We start from the raw sequence: 15,245 nt of genomic DNA, 5'->3' as shown, positions 1-15,245 counted from the left end.
GGTCGGAACTTACCCGACAAGGAATTTTGCTACCTTAGGACCGTTATAGTTACCGCCGCCGTTCACCGGGGCTTTAGTCGCCGGCTCCCCTGTCATTAGGTCACCATTTTTATTCTTCCGAATAGAACATGGCGTATGAGTGAATACCATCATTATCTCTAGAAACATCCCTCGTGTTACTAGTATAAAGGAATTGAGAAGCCCTGACTCTGACATGTCTCTTAGGAGGAGTAACATGAAGCTTAGAATTATGGGTGTATTCAATACTCCCAAATAAAAGGGAATTGATCTATGGTCGATTACATAAGAGATAAATAGGAATTGCTAGTTGTACCTCGTGAAAAAACCTATATCCTCCAGCTCTCTCTCTCTCTCTCTCTCCTTCGGTTCTCTTCTCCATCTCTCTCTCTCTACTGGTTTTCTAAGGCACTGATATTATCACAGTTACAATCAGTCTATACATAAAATTTTCAATGTGTGCAATCAGTATAAACTACGAAAATCACCTAGCCATCAAATTCATAATGCACCTCAAACATTTAAATCTATTTCCAAAGACTACCATTCCACTTGGGGAACTTTGTATATTATCATAAAACAATCATCAAGAATAAAATTGAAAAGAAAAAACAAATACCCCATGTCATCATATCCCATCACCAGTGCCTCACCCTGCAATTAAATTAAATAGAGATTAGAAAAACATGGCATGCAGTTTTGTAGTAATCAAAGAAATTATTCATTCACAATCACTAATTGGAAAGAAACAATTGTACACTTCTCTTTCTTCTTCTTTTTTTCTGTATGGTTGATTGGAAGGGTTAAAAGTAAGAAACAATTGAAACTGTCTTTCCCACATACAGAATGTTAATAGTCTTAAAGGATGACCTATACTTAGAACATACATTACTTGGAGTATACTTGCAAGAGTAAATTTTTGAAGTGCTTTGATCAGCTAGCAACCAAGGTTCAAAATCTTGCGAAATTTTGGCGATATTTCGCCAAATTTAGTATATCTCGAGCTGTCCGAGATACGATACCAATCCGAAATATAAAAAAATACAATATTTCAACGATATCTCGTGAGATATCGACGATATATCGTGGACGCACGATATATCGCGAGATATTGAAAAAGTCAATAAAATGTCACGTGAGGGCCAAGGTTTATACCATATTTCGCAGCTCTCGGTCGATATTTCGACCGAGACCTGCTGAAACTCTATTTTTCTCTCTTCTTCCTCATTTTTTGCCCTTCTTCCTCCCTTCCAAGCATCATCCAACCATTGTTGAAGCTCCTTGTCGCCGAGAAGACGTCGGCGGGTCATCTAAGCTCATCATTCAAGCCTATTTTCACTATTGAAGGTCAATTCTATTTCTCTAAAACTATTTTTTTTTTAAATACTTTGTACAAATGTTGTTGGATGTTGATGATATTAATATATGTTAGACACCGGAGGCCGATCTACAACCTCACGGTGTCGAAATTTTTTTTCCATATGTATTTTTTTTTTTTTTTCTAGTTTTAAAAATTCATTTTCCTACAACTAAAATAGGAAATAATTAGGGGTAATATAACTTAGATGGTAATGAATTAAATATACATTAGAGTTAGACATCAATGGCCGATCTACGGCTTCACGGTGTCGGAGTTATTTTTCTGCTCTTAAATAATTATTTTAATTTTTAGAAATTAAGAAAAACTATATAAAAAATTTAAAAAAACAGAAATAAATAAGGAAAAATATGAGTTTTAAGTTTAAAAAATAATGAAAAAATATGAAAGTTATTTCTACATGTTTTGAAATGCATTACATGCATATTATGTTTACTAATTTTCGGTTTTGTTGTGTTAGGTCAATACTTATATTAACATTATATATAAAAAATTGTTTTTAATTATGTGAAAAATATAAGGGTTAGGGGAAAAATATTAAATAACTATACAAGTGTATTAGTAATCTAAAAGTGTCAATTGAAGTACATCTACATTAAGGTTTTTAATTATTTGTGTTACTTACATTGTAGTAAACAAGTATCATTATGACGGATCATGATAGACAACGTGCGAAGGGCAAGCAAAAGGTGGGGGAAAGTAGTCAACAAAGGGGGCAGAGGGAACAAGAGAGACCAGCCAGCCAATATAGCGGTGACATTGCATGGTTACATGGCACTCCCATTAATGGGGATAAGAGAAAATCTATATGTAACTATTGTCACATGCAATTTATGAGAGGTGGGTCCAGTAGACTTAAACAACATCTGACTAGAGGATCTAAAGATGTTGCGAGTTGTCATATGGTCCCTACTGAAGTAGCTAGGGAGATTGGTGATAGTTTGAGGGGAAAGAAGAAGAGGAAGGCTGACAAACAAAGGATAAGAGAACAACTTGAGGATACAGTGAGGAGCTCGATGGGAGGACGCAGACGATGCCATGATGATGATGACTCCTCTGACGATGATGAGGACATTGCAGTACCTAATGACATACAAACAGCAAAGGAGGCTAGGGATTTTAGGCGGGCTGTTTCAAGGAGTAGAGTAAGTTTTCAAGATGACCAGCAGAGACAAAAAGTAGGGGGTAGTGGAGGAGCTGGCAGTTCTGGAGGTTCTAGATCTTTTAATCCTTTTCAAAGATCACAAAGTGTGAGGGCAGCCCCAACACCTCTACCAGTACCAGTACCACCATCAGCATCTGATCCTAAATTGCATAAGAAGAAAGGAAGCAGTCGACCCAGAATCAAAGGAGCATGGAAGGGGATGAAGGGATTGGTTAAAGAATCAATAGCTAAGTGGATGTTATACCATACCATCCCAGCAAACACTGCACAACGCCCCCATTATGATACCATTGCAGAGGTTGGCCCAAGATTCAAGGGCCCCACCCCATATGAGGTAATGAATGTTTATCTACCTCAACAAAAGAGTGAGATTGATGAGTACATTAGTGAGATGAGGAGTATGTGGGAGACATATGGGGTGAATATAATGGCAGATGGATGGACTGGGCCTACAAGAAAGTCCATCATCAATTTCATGGTTTATTGTGATGGGAGGACAATGTTCCTCAAATCTGTGGATGCATCCAAAGAGATAAAGGATAGAAAATATATTTACAGATTGTTAAAGGAAGTAATGGAAAAAGATGTGGGTATTGAGAATGTTGTCCAAATTGTAACGGACAATGGAAGCAACTTCAAACTGGCCGGTGAGAAGATGATGAACAATAGTAAGTACCGGCTCATCTAGACTCCTTGTGCAGCCCATTGCATTGACTTAATGCTAAAGGATATGGGAAAGTTAAAGTTGGTGAAGACTGTTGTTGAAAGTGCAAGACAAGCCACCAACTTTGTATACAACCACTCCTATGTACTCAATCTATTGAGGGAAAAATGTGAGGGTGACTTGGTTAGGCCTGGCATCACAAGATTTGCCACCAACTACATTGCCCTCAAAAGCATCGAGACAAAGAAGGCCACGTTGAGAAGTATGTTTGCTTCTGAGGAGTGGTTTGGATGGAAGAGTTCCAAGACTGCAAGTGGGAGGGAAGCACAAACAACGATGTCATCTGAGGACTTCTGGACCAAACCAAGCAAAGTGGTGAAAGTTTTGGAGCCAGTAGTTAAAGTTCTACATGTTGCTGACTCCGCTCTGAAGGGCCCAACCATGCCAGTCCTATATGCTGCAATAGACTTGATGAAAGATAGTGTCTACAATATGGCTCCTCGCAGTAGCAAACACTTCTTAGATATCATCAATGCTCGCTGGGAGAATCAACTTATGCATCCACTGCATAAGGCTGGTGAGTAAATTTATTTTATGTTTACTAATTCATAGTATTATTATTTACTAATTACCTATGCATTTGACAATACCTCTATTATATATGTCATATTTCAGCATACTACTTGAACCCTAAGTATCAATATAACAATAGGCTTGGGTTGGAAACTCAACTTATTGATGCTGTGAAACTAGTGAAGAAGTTGGAGCCAGATGGTGCACCACAAGCAATTTGCAACAATGAGGTGAGTCTTACAATTCATTTGGAAACTCAACTTATTGATGCTTTCAAACAATTAGTGAAGAAGTACTCACTAATTTTCCACATGGGTGTAGATCAAGGTATTTTGGGATGCACTGGGAAGTTTTGAAACTAAGGTTGCGATACAAGGCAGAGCACGTGGTGATGCTGGTAATTCTTTTAAGTTTTAAATTACATATGTATTGAAATTTGAAAGTTGAAACAACATTTGACACATGTCTTTTTTGTTGTAAACTTGTAATGCAGCTGAATGGTGGGTGTTGTATGGGGAATCGGCTGAGAACTTAAGAAGAATAGCAATTAAAGTCTTTGCCCAAACATGTTTTGCATCTGATTGTGAGAGGAACTGGAGTACCTTTGCACTCATCCACTCCAAGAGGCGCAACAGATTGGGGTCTCAACGTTTATCTAACATAGTGTATGTGCACTACAACTTAAGGCTGAAACTGCAACACATATGCATGGGACATAAGGGACAAAGGGGTACTATTGATCTCGCTGACATCTTTCAAGTTGACTTAGACGATGAGAACCCTATTGTGGATTGGGTGAGGGATAGAGGTGAGCCAGTGTTGGATGAGGAGGGAGGTAGGCCCGACCCCCTGATAGCTTCTGAGATTGGTGCTGATGTGGATGAGTATATACCTGACGAGGGTCAGATACATGCATGGGAAGCCTCACCCATACCATTCCAGCCCACTGGTGGCAATGTTGCTGATGATGAAGACTGGTCTAAGTCCTCAAATGATGCTGGTGGTGGTGATGCTGGTGGTGGTAATGCTAATGAAGAATTTGAAGGCATGCGAGAGCGTTATGTGGTAGGCCAGGATATGGAGCCTGTAGAGCCACTCCGATTCACTGGAGGGACACAGTTTGATCATGCCACACAAGATACGGACCACGGAGCACGTGCCCCCGCACCCCCACCCTCAGGACGCCCCCTACAACCATACAGCAGGAAGCGTAGGGGTCGACAAACACAGTTGCAACCTGATCACATGGACAGTGATGACCTATCTAGCTCTGTTGGTGGTTTGAGTATGGGTGATAAGGAGGGAGGACCGACTGGACATTGGCGTGCCCCATATTTTGACGCACATACCACTCCATTGGCATCGGATTATGATGCATCACAACCTTACGGTGGATATGGATATGGATACGGATCATCATCATATGGGCAGTTTACTGGGGTAGGGGACTATGACTACCAGTCCCAATCCCAGGGACATACTGGATCATCTTTGTAGATGACATCTTTGCATACCCTAGCGGGACTAGCTACCAACCTCACCAGCCATACATGCAACCAATGCCAAAGCCTCTTGCGCCGGCGCCGACATCATATCACAGTGGATCATCTTCTTCACGAACTGGATCGATTGGTAACCCTAGTTTATATCCTAGGATTGGATACCTATAGTATGTTGATGACTCCATTTACATGATACTTGTGGATGACTACACTCGTTTCTTCTCCGATTCTATACCGTGGTCCACATATGTCCTTCAAACAGAGAACAATGGACGTCGACTCCAGCGGGGTATGAGTGGGATTGATCTAGGGAGGCACAACAACTATTATTAGCACTTGTAACTTATAAGTTGTAATTTGTGAACTTGTGAAGTTGTGACTTTGACACTTTCTGTATTGCCTTTAAGGCTTTAAACATTTGAGCTATTGAGTTTTGACTTTTGAGTTATTGACTATTAATGTATTACGGAATTTATGAGAATATGATTATGAATTATGTCTTATGAGTTTTAATTAGTTTGTTTACATTTCTTTTATGTCTTAAGACTTTAACTACCTAACCAATGTATATTTAACCAAGGTTTATACATTAGGGTCGGCGACCGTATGTCAATCAAGGGTGCAAGCCCAAAACACCAATTTCAATTCACGTTTTGCAATTTTATGGTTTAAATGTGTTTATTTACCTTAAATAAGGGTGTCCACGAAGTTTCAGGCCTAGATATGGCCAAATAACCCCCGAGATGGACCCCCGAAATATTGCAGAAAAAATGCAATATTTCGGGAATATTTCGCGATATTTCGGATATCTCGGTAGGCCCGAGATACCGATATATTGCGAAATATTAAACCTTGCTAGCAACTAGAAGGAATGTCAGACTGGATTTAATTAAGTTTGTAAAGAACTATCAAGAAAGAGCTTATGAACCAATCACTTACTTTCAAGTTATAACAACATGACCAAATAAACACGTTCTAAAGAAGAAGGAAACAAAAAGGACTGCAGTAAACAATAATCTCTTATGAGCATAACAATTACAAGATTTGTTGGTGAGAAACGGGTGTTCTGGTCTTTAGTTGCATAGAACCGGTCAAGCAGCTTTTTTATGTGATCATGCATTGTTGCATCAGTACCAATGCCAGCCTAAGAAGAATCAAAAAGAGGAAAATAGTTTAGAGAACTGCATTAAACGATTTAACAAAAACTAATGCAACTGAGGAATCATTCTCACCTTATCCATACAAGTCAGTAAATCAGCTTCACTTAAAAGAGGGGGTGGTCTTGTAACACCAGGATCAAGAGTCAATGTCGTCGGGTTAAACTACAAAATCACCAATAACTTACAAATCTTTACCGCTTTCATTAACTAAAGAAATATGATTAAAGGAATGCACATGTTTGTTAATGACAAACATGATAATTGAAATCGTAACAATTAATTATTACTATCATTTTATTGTTACTATTGTTATTAATATATAAATGTAATAGTCAGAGTAAGAGTAATAATGATAGTAATAGTAACTGTAACAGTGATAATATGGGAATGGTAATAGTAGTGTTAACAGTAATTGTAATAGTATAAATAAAAGTGAAACAATAATGATAATAAGGGTAAATCTAAATGCTTTGGTTACACTTAGCCCGTAACCAAATCAAACTTCTCACATGTGGCGAAAAAGGATGGGCCCCTGTGATTGAGGACCCATAGTACTAAAACTCGCGAAATTTCGGTCGAGATATCGAATATTTCGAGTATCTCGACCTGTCCGAAACGAAACGCAAGTCCGATATGAAAAAATGCAATATTTCGAATATTTTGGAAATTTCGGAAATTTCGGTCATCTCGTTTCGGAAATCTCGGTAATTTCGGTCATCTCGTTTCAAAATTTTCGAAAATCTCGGTCATTTTTGGCATTTTACACCCACAGAAAAATACCATATTTCGACCGAGATTTCGACGAAATTTCGGTCAGACCGAAACATCGAAACGAAACGAGATTTAGTACCATGTGAGGACCATAGTTCCAGAACTCGATTGGACTCGGCGAGAACTCGGTTTTTTTGACAAACCGAGTCAAGTTCCAATATGATATTAGAAAGTACACTATCTCGGCGAGATCTCGGATCTTGGGTCGAGATCTCGGGTCGATCCAGAACTGGACCCATCTACCTCTTGTTTTACTTACCTAACTCGACAGAATTCGACATATCTCGGTCGAGTTCTATCCAAAGCTCCCAACACTACTCTCTTCTTCCCCATTTGAAGCCCCTTCTTCATTTTACCTGTAGATTTCAAGACTTGACCTTTGGGAGAGGTGATTCAACTGCACATTTAAAGGATTCAACTACACATCTTCAAGATTCATCACAAATTTGAAGGATTTTGTAGAGTAGGGTATTTTAGTACGTCATCGCCTACCAACCTATGGTCCGAAGTGAAACTCTTATTTGGACTTTGTTTTGCAAAATCTGATAGTGCCATTATGTTTAAATGGCCTAAAATAGGCTGAATACCAAGTTTCAGGCCCAAACTAGGTCTAAAACCCACCGATTTGAGGCTTCGAGTCAGAAAAAAAAAATGCACCAACTCGGCGAGATCTCGACTCGACTCGGTTTTTCCAAGGGCCGAGTCGGTACCGAGTTCCGAGTTTTAATACCATGTTGAGGACTGCACACCCATCTCACAGGTTAAATTCAGCCACAAACAGTACCAGAAGTGCCTCAAGTGTGACTTCAAAGTGACAAGAAATAACAAAAGGGGAAGGGTTCTCTGAACATGAGCTGTTTCCTAATTCCTACACCTACGCCTACTCACCTGGGCCATTTTATTCACTTTTTTAAGGAAAAAATAATAATAAAGAAGTCCTATGTGAGCAGGCGCAGGAAACGCCTTATGTTCCCAGAGAATACACCCATAACAAAAAATGCCACTAGATTCCATTAATATGAATAGCATTCTTGTGATTTTGTTAAACTTTAAACTCATTCGTTAACCATTCTCAGCCTTGTTCCAAGCTAGAATTCAACGAACAAGATGTCCAACAAGATGTATGGGGTCATCAATCACATGGAACCATACAAATTGGTCACGTGGCATGAAATGGATATTTCATTACCAGCTAAATAAATGTAACCAAGCTTGGTGACAAGTAGATAAACCAAATATTATTATTAGGCAAAGAGGTGGCAGAATATCTGGCGTCCTAGGTTTGGCACAATGTCTCATCCGATTTGTTCCATTTTAACCATATGGATAGGTAGGTCCAACCTTAGCTTAGCCATGTATCAAATTTGGTGGTCTACTTGTACAAGATTATCCCTTGTGCATTTTCAAGGCCAATCTATTTTGCTCTTATCTTTGGCTTTCTAACAAAACTTTGAACTGCTTTTTCTCTATGGTAAAACTCAAACTTTGGGCTGAATATTATAGGTGGATAGGAAAAAGCAGGACCTAACTGTGCAGCAAATTTGAGCATCAAATGAGCTGCCACATGGCAGATATAAGTGGGTCATTGTGTAACCACTGACTCTTATTATTGTTGTTAAAATGTAAGCAATAGATATATAGAAAATAATTAGTAATTTCTACCAAGAACCAATAGATGCATATGTGAAGATTCATAACAAACCTGTTGTCCAACAACGTATGTCGGGATTACTGAACCTCCCCAAGATTCAAATCGATACACATCCAGGTAATTTTTCTGGGAGAACATAATGATGATAATTCAAAAATGTCAATCCAATAAAATTCATGAAATTCACTAGAATTAGTAGGTAGTTATTCTACTAAAGAGGAAAAGTAAAACAAATGAAATTTTTCTTACAAATAAGTTTCAATCATTACATTCTTATAAATGGACATTATCTTTACTAGAATTCGGATTATTTTTTGAACTCTTTCACTGTTATAAGCTCTTTTTGTCTTGGGCTTGCAACCAAGGGGAGGGAGTCCTGTATTGCTATCAACAGCATTTCAGGTTTTTTTTTTTTTTTTTTGGTAGAAGGAGCATTTCAGGTTCATATCTATACACAACATCCAACCATACAGACCAAAAGAATAATACCACAAACCAGAAATGCGTACAGTCAGAATCAATTAAATTATGGTTTCTCCACTAATTCATAAATATGCATACGTTTGGACAGAGCTTCTCTCACCCACATCAATCGTAGGATAAGGAGGAGCCTAATCACACTAAGAGTCAATCAACAGGAACAATTTAATTGCAAGGTAAGCACAAAGTTTGGCCGCAACTTCTTCAATCTTCAGTGGCAGATTATAGCCATCAACTCTTATCGTGAAAAGAATAAGAACCCTCAAAGGAAACAGCGAAGTTACATATGTTGAACCTGAAGTATTCAGCCAAGATGCCCTAATTGTCCATGGAAAAAAGGAGAGGACGGTAGGAAGAAATAAGAGGCATAGGCAGAAGTAGCAAAGGAGGAAGAGAACCTGAGAACAGCTACATTGTAGGAGTTGGTCTTTGGTTAGGGGAGTCGGGTGATAGCAGGGGCAGGCATATTACGTATCAGTTGCTTCAGGGTGGGGTGTGGGTGATTGAGCCTGAGCTATTTTGGGTCGTGTGGTCTGTCATCTTCCACAGTATTGGTTTATCCACACCTATTTTTCCAGTTTTCTTTCAATAGTGAAGAGTAGACATATGGAGTATTACTTCCTTGTTATGTTCTGATGTACTTTCAAGTTTAACACATTTGTTGACTATAAAAAAAATTACTGGAAACATGTCCTTGATCTAATGTAATAACTAGAGTTTCTGTTCGCCCAACAATGATGTTGTATATAATATTAGCATCACAAAAGAAAGCTGAATAATAGTTTAATGCCCTACAAATAATCATATAAGAATCCAGTTCATGTGGCTACGGCCAAATAAAGTTTTAATACTGTTATGTAATACTTACTGCTATTATAACACGCCCACATGCAGAAAAGGATTCGCCAGCAATATCAATTTCAATAGTAGTCTCAGCTCCTATAGCTGGCTGTGAAACACAGGCCAGAAAATGGCGAACAACAAGCTCATACAATCTCTGCTGTCAATAACAGAAGAAATTTACAACTCCAGAAAGAAACACTGTTTAGACATTCTCCACCATACTAGAAAAAGAAAACATATTTAACACAAACAATAGAGATACTAATACTACCAGTGAAATTTCTCTTTTGAATAATTATGGCTCAACTTTTATGCTGCATTTGGTTTCTTTCCCTCGTGATGTGGGATAGGAAATTCGAAAGAAAGTCCGGAGATATGATTGTTTGGTTGCATTAGTGGAAGAAAAGCGAGGGAAAAATAACTACTCTTGAGAAAAGTTATCCCTCGTTTTGTGTCTCACCCATCACATAGGAAAACACAAGGGAAAAAAACTTGAGGGAAAATTGGACATAATTAACTTCTCGTGTCTGTCACAAGGTGCAAATAACTAACTCAAATCCACAGACAACCAAACAACAATGATGATTTTGTCATGTTTACTCTTGAATTTGTTGGTGCAACCAAACAAGCAGTGGAGGAAACTGTCATTTCTTTTCATTTCATTTTTTTTTTCGTCTCCCTTTCTTTCACCTGAGAAAGCAACCAAACCCAGCCTTACTTACGTGGTGGTCCTGACTCCATCCAGATTCTCCACCAGAAAATTTTGTGGGATGAATAGGTGGATGTGCCTTGTCATCATGTCCACCACCAGTAGGATTTCTCCAAAGTCCTGCTCCAGGATCTAGTAGCCGTTGTGCATATGGGCCCCACACAGGATGCCGTTCTTGTTCTTGCACAATCCCCTGCAATCAAGTAGAGGTTCTATTCAGAACTCCTTTGACAAGGAGCTTCTTCAAGTACTCAAATTGAACATAGGGATTTCATCAATATCTGAGCATGAAAATACATCTAACCTCGAGACTGTTGGAAGTGGATTAATCAAGAACATATTCCTATTGTTTGAAATGGGATGCAGGATGAAAGGGTCCATAGAAAAATCTTAAACATGCCGCTTTCTACTAAGGTACACCCTTTACAATTGGATAAATGACCCGATTGAGTTTTCAAAGCTAAACCTTATTGGGCATGTGAGTTTGGCGAGATGATAGTTCCTCAATGGCATGGAGGAACCATTAAAACTTCATCCCTATAGTGGATAACTAGAGAATAGAATTAAAAGTAGAAAAAGAAACGTACTACTCCCAGTGAGAAGATTGCTACACAAAAAAGTTGCATCAAGCAAATCAAAAGAAGATATATACAACGGACTAGTTCTCTCATTACATATTTTTCGTCTAATAGCCTCTTCCTCCAGAGTCCAGATCAAAGCAACAACCTGACGGGCCATGTCAAAGGATAGAAGCGCTGCCAATTCTTGGAAGATTAATTGCAAATAATTTCAACATGCAAGCATGCCATGTTTCTAGGTTGGTGAATTCACAATTAGAGTACTAATTTATTTCTCTAATCCCAACATGAAGGTTTGAAGTATTAGTATCGGGTATTGTATCGGAAGGGTGATTTAAGAGACGTATCGTATTGGAGAGATGCAAGATACAGTGAAAATACACATGGAAATGGTCAAGAAATGAATGGAAATACTTAGGATACATTCAAAGTACAGTTTTGAAGCATAACATACTACAAATAAGTAATATGTAAAATCTATCATGTATAAAAAGCAGAACAAAGTACGACATAGGATGAGGTTTCTTACATGTACTAATACCAAAAAAGATGTCATTTTCAGTTAGGGGAAGATTTAAGATTTAGATACACACATAATTGCAAAAAAAAACCTAGTTTGATGTAATCATTCAGGTTGTTTTTCACTAATCTATTGATCCACTGCAAAACGCGACACTAAAAATCAATATTTGAGCAAAAAATTCAAAGTTTTGATTAATAACCATTCTTGTGCGAATTTGGTTTCAGTCCTTGATTGCAGGCTGTTTAATCCCCAAATGATTATGAAATCAACAATATTGGAGTCACTTCTGCAAGTAGAAACAAGGAATCAAGTTGATTTTGCAAAAAAAAAATTAATTATGTTGGCTTGGTGAATATGACTTGTGTCTAATGGGACACAGGCCAGCTTTATTTATAATATGGAGAAGAACAATCTAGAATGAGTATAACACCAAAATACCCCTATATGATAATTCTACCCTTGTACCCATATTACAACACTGCCCTTCAAGTTGGTGCATAGATATCATACATGCTCAACTTGCAAACCATAGGATGAAACATTCTTCCACTAAGACCTTTAGTAAAGATATCAGCCAGTTGTTTATTGATAGAAACAAAAGGCACACAGACAAGACCTGAATCGAGTTTTTCTTTGATGAAGTGACGACCAATCTCCACATGTTTCGTCCGATCATGCTGGATTGGGCTGTGAGCAATGTTGATGACAGATTTGCTGTGACAATAAAGCATCATAGGAAGTGTAACGGGGACAGCCAAATCGGTGAGAAGACCCTGAAGCCATAGAAGTTTTCAAATGCCATGGGCTCTGCTTCAGCACTAGACCGAGCCACAAAAGCTTGCTTCTTACTCCTCCAAGTGACGAGGTTACCACCAACGAAGGTACCATAACCTGTGGTAGACCTCCGATCATCAGGGGAACCTGCCCAATCAACATCCGCAAAAGACCCAACTCGAAGGTGATCATGAGGAGAAAAGAGGATGCCACGACTTGGGGCAGACTTTAAGTAACAGAGAATGCGTAGCACACCTTCCATGTGGGTGGAGTAAGGATCATGCATGTACTGGCCGACCAAACTAACGACATAAGCGATGTCGGGGCAAGTATGAGAAAGGCAAATCAACCGCACAACCAGTCTCTGGTATCGTCCCTTATCAACGGGATCACCTTCGTTGCTAACCAGATGATAGTTAGCATCAATAGGAGTATCGGCCAGCTTGCATCCCAAAATACCAATCTTTGAAAGAAGATCAAGCACATACTTTCGCTGAGACGGGTAGATGCCACTAAACAACCTGGCAACTTCAATGCCAAGAAAATAACGAAGCTGTCCAAGATCCTTAATATCAAATTCCTTGCCAAATATTTCTTGAGGTGGTAAATTCCTTCAATGTCGTCACAAGTGATGACAATATCATCAATGTACACAATCAAAAGAACAATCTTTCCACCTGATCGCTTCATAAACAATGTATGGCCAGCATTGCTTTGAGAATAGCCAGTGGTAACCATAGCTTTATGAAAACGCCCAAACCAAGCACGTGGCGATTGCTTTAGCCCATATAAAGCATACTTCAGTTTGCACACTTTCCCCTGAGTTTTTGAGCATGTGAAACCAAGAGGAATGTCCATATATACTTCCTCCTTAAGTTCCCTATAAAGGAGAGCGTTCTTCACATCCAGTTGTTGCAGCTCCCAACCTAGGTTAACAGCACAGGACAATATAACACGGATGGTGTTCATCTTGGCCACTAGAGCAAATATCTCCTGGTAGTCAATCCCATATGTTTGAGTAAAGCCCTTGGTAAATGGCAACAAGCCTAGCTTTATAACGATCCCATGCACCATCAGCTTTCTGCTTAACTGTGAATACCCACTTGCAACCAACCGTCTTTTCTGTGGAGGAAGACAAACCAGATCCCATGTATCATTCTTCCTTAATGCCTGCATCTCTTCAACCATAGCTGCATGCCATTGTGAATATGCAATAGCTTCCTTCCAGTTCTGGGGAATAGAAACAGAGGACAGAGAGGACACAAAACTAAAATAGGAGGGAGAAAGTGAGTCATAAGAGACGGTCTTAGCAATAGGATGTAACGTACAGGCATGGTTCAAAATCTCGCGATATTTCGCCGAAATATCGCTTAATTTCGTATATCTCGAGCTTACCGAGATGCGAAATCAGGTCGAAATGAAAAAATACCATATTTCGTCGATATCTCGTGAGATATCGACGAAATATGGTATTTTGGCTTAAAGTGTCACGTGAAGGGGGGCTTTAATACAATATTTCGAAGATTTCGGTCCATATTTCGACCGAGAGCTGCATTTGCTAAGGAATTTCAGTCTTTTGCCTATTCTTCCACTCTTCCAAGCTCTCATCCAACACTCTAGCCATTGTTCAAGCACATTGCTGTCGGATTTTCGTCGGTAAACTCATCGGAGGGTCATCTAAGCTCATCATCCAAGCCTTTTTCCACTATTTAAGGTAAATTCTATTCCTCTAAAACTATTTTTTTGAAAAGACTATGTACAAATTTTGTTGGATGGTGATGATATTAATATATATTAGACACCGGAGGCCGATCTATAGCCTCACGGTGTCGAAATTTTTTTTCCATATGTATTTTTTTTTTTAATTTTCTGGTTTTAAAAATTCATTTTCCTACAATTAAAATAGGAAATAATTAGGGGTAATATGACTTAGATGGTAATGAATTAAATATATGTTAGACACCAATGGCCGATCTACGGTTTCACGGTGTCGGATTTATTTTTCTGCTCTTAAATAATTATTTTAATTTTCGCACATACCACTCCATTGGCATCGGATTATGGTGCATCACAACCTTACGGTGGATATGGATATGGATCATCATCATATGGGCGATTTAGTGGGGTAGGGGACTATGACTACGGTCCCAGTCCCGAGGGACATCTTGGATCATCTTTTGTACATAACATCTTTGCATACCCTAGCGGACCTAGCTACCAACCTCACCAGCCATACATGCAGCCAATGCCATCGCCTCTTGCGCCGGCGCCAACATCATATCACAGTGGATCATCTTCTTCACGGATGGATCGATTGGTAACCCTAGTTTATATCCTAGGATAGGTTACCTACGATATGTTGATGATTCCATTTACGTGACACTTGTGGATGACTACACTCGTTTCTTCTCCGATTCTATACCGTGGTCCACATATGTCCTTCAAACAGAGAGCAA

At 38.9% G+C, this 15,245-nt stretch overlaps 1 protein-coding gene across 4 annotated transcripts in view; it reads right to left on the bottom strand.

Moving 5' to 3' along the window:
- LOC122640711 (DNA topoisomerase 3-alpha) overlaps nucleotides 1-15,245 on the bottom strand; it is a 77,458-nt gene that overhangs the window by 45,983 nt on the left and 16,230 nt on the right. For 2 of the 4 annotated variants that reach the window (XM_043833950.1, XM_043833953.1), the window contains exons 9-14: nucleotides 10,928-11,107; nucleotides 10,231-10,362; nucleotides 8,934-9,008; nucleotides 6,533-6,622; nucleotides 6,340-6,444; nucleotides 638-672 (exon numbers count right to left, since the gene is read on the bottom strand). In XM_043833950.1, coding sequence (XP_043689885.1) covers nucleotides 638-672; nucleotides 6,340-6,444; nucleotides 6,533-6,622; nucleotides 8,934-9,008; nucleotides 10,231-10,362; nucleotides 10,928-11,107 — 617 coding nt within the window. The remainder of the gene's footprint in view (nucleotides 1-637; nucleotides 673-6,339; nucleotides 6,445-6,532; nucleotides 6,623-8,933; nucleotides 9,009-10,230; nucleotides 10,363-10,927; nucleotides 11,108-15,245) is intronic. The other 2 variants (XM_043833951.1, XM_043833952.1) reach the window with 2 other exon arrangements.

Source organism: Telopea speciosissima, chromosome 9 (genome assembly GCF_018873765.1).
Source record: "Telopea speciosissima isolate NSW1024214 ecotype Mountain lineage chromosome 9, Tspe_v1, whole genome shotgun sequence".
Classification (NCBI taxonomy): Eukaryota; Viridiplantae; Streptophyta; class Magnoliopsida; order Proteales; family Proteaceae; genus Telopea; species Telopea speciosissima.
This window is presented reverse-complemented; position numbering and strand designations above follow the sequence as displayed.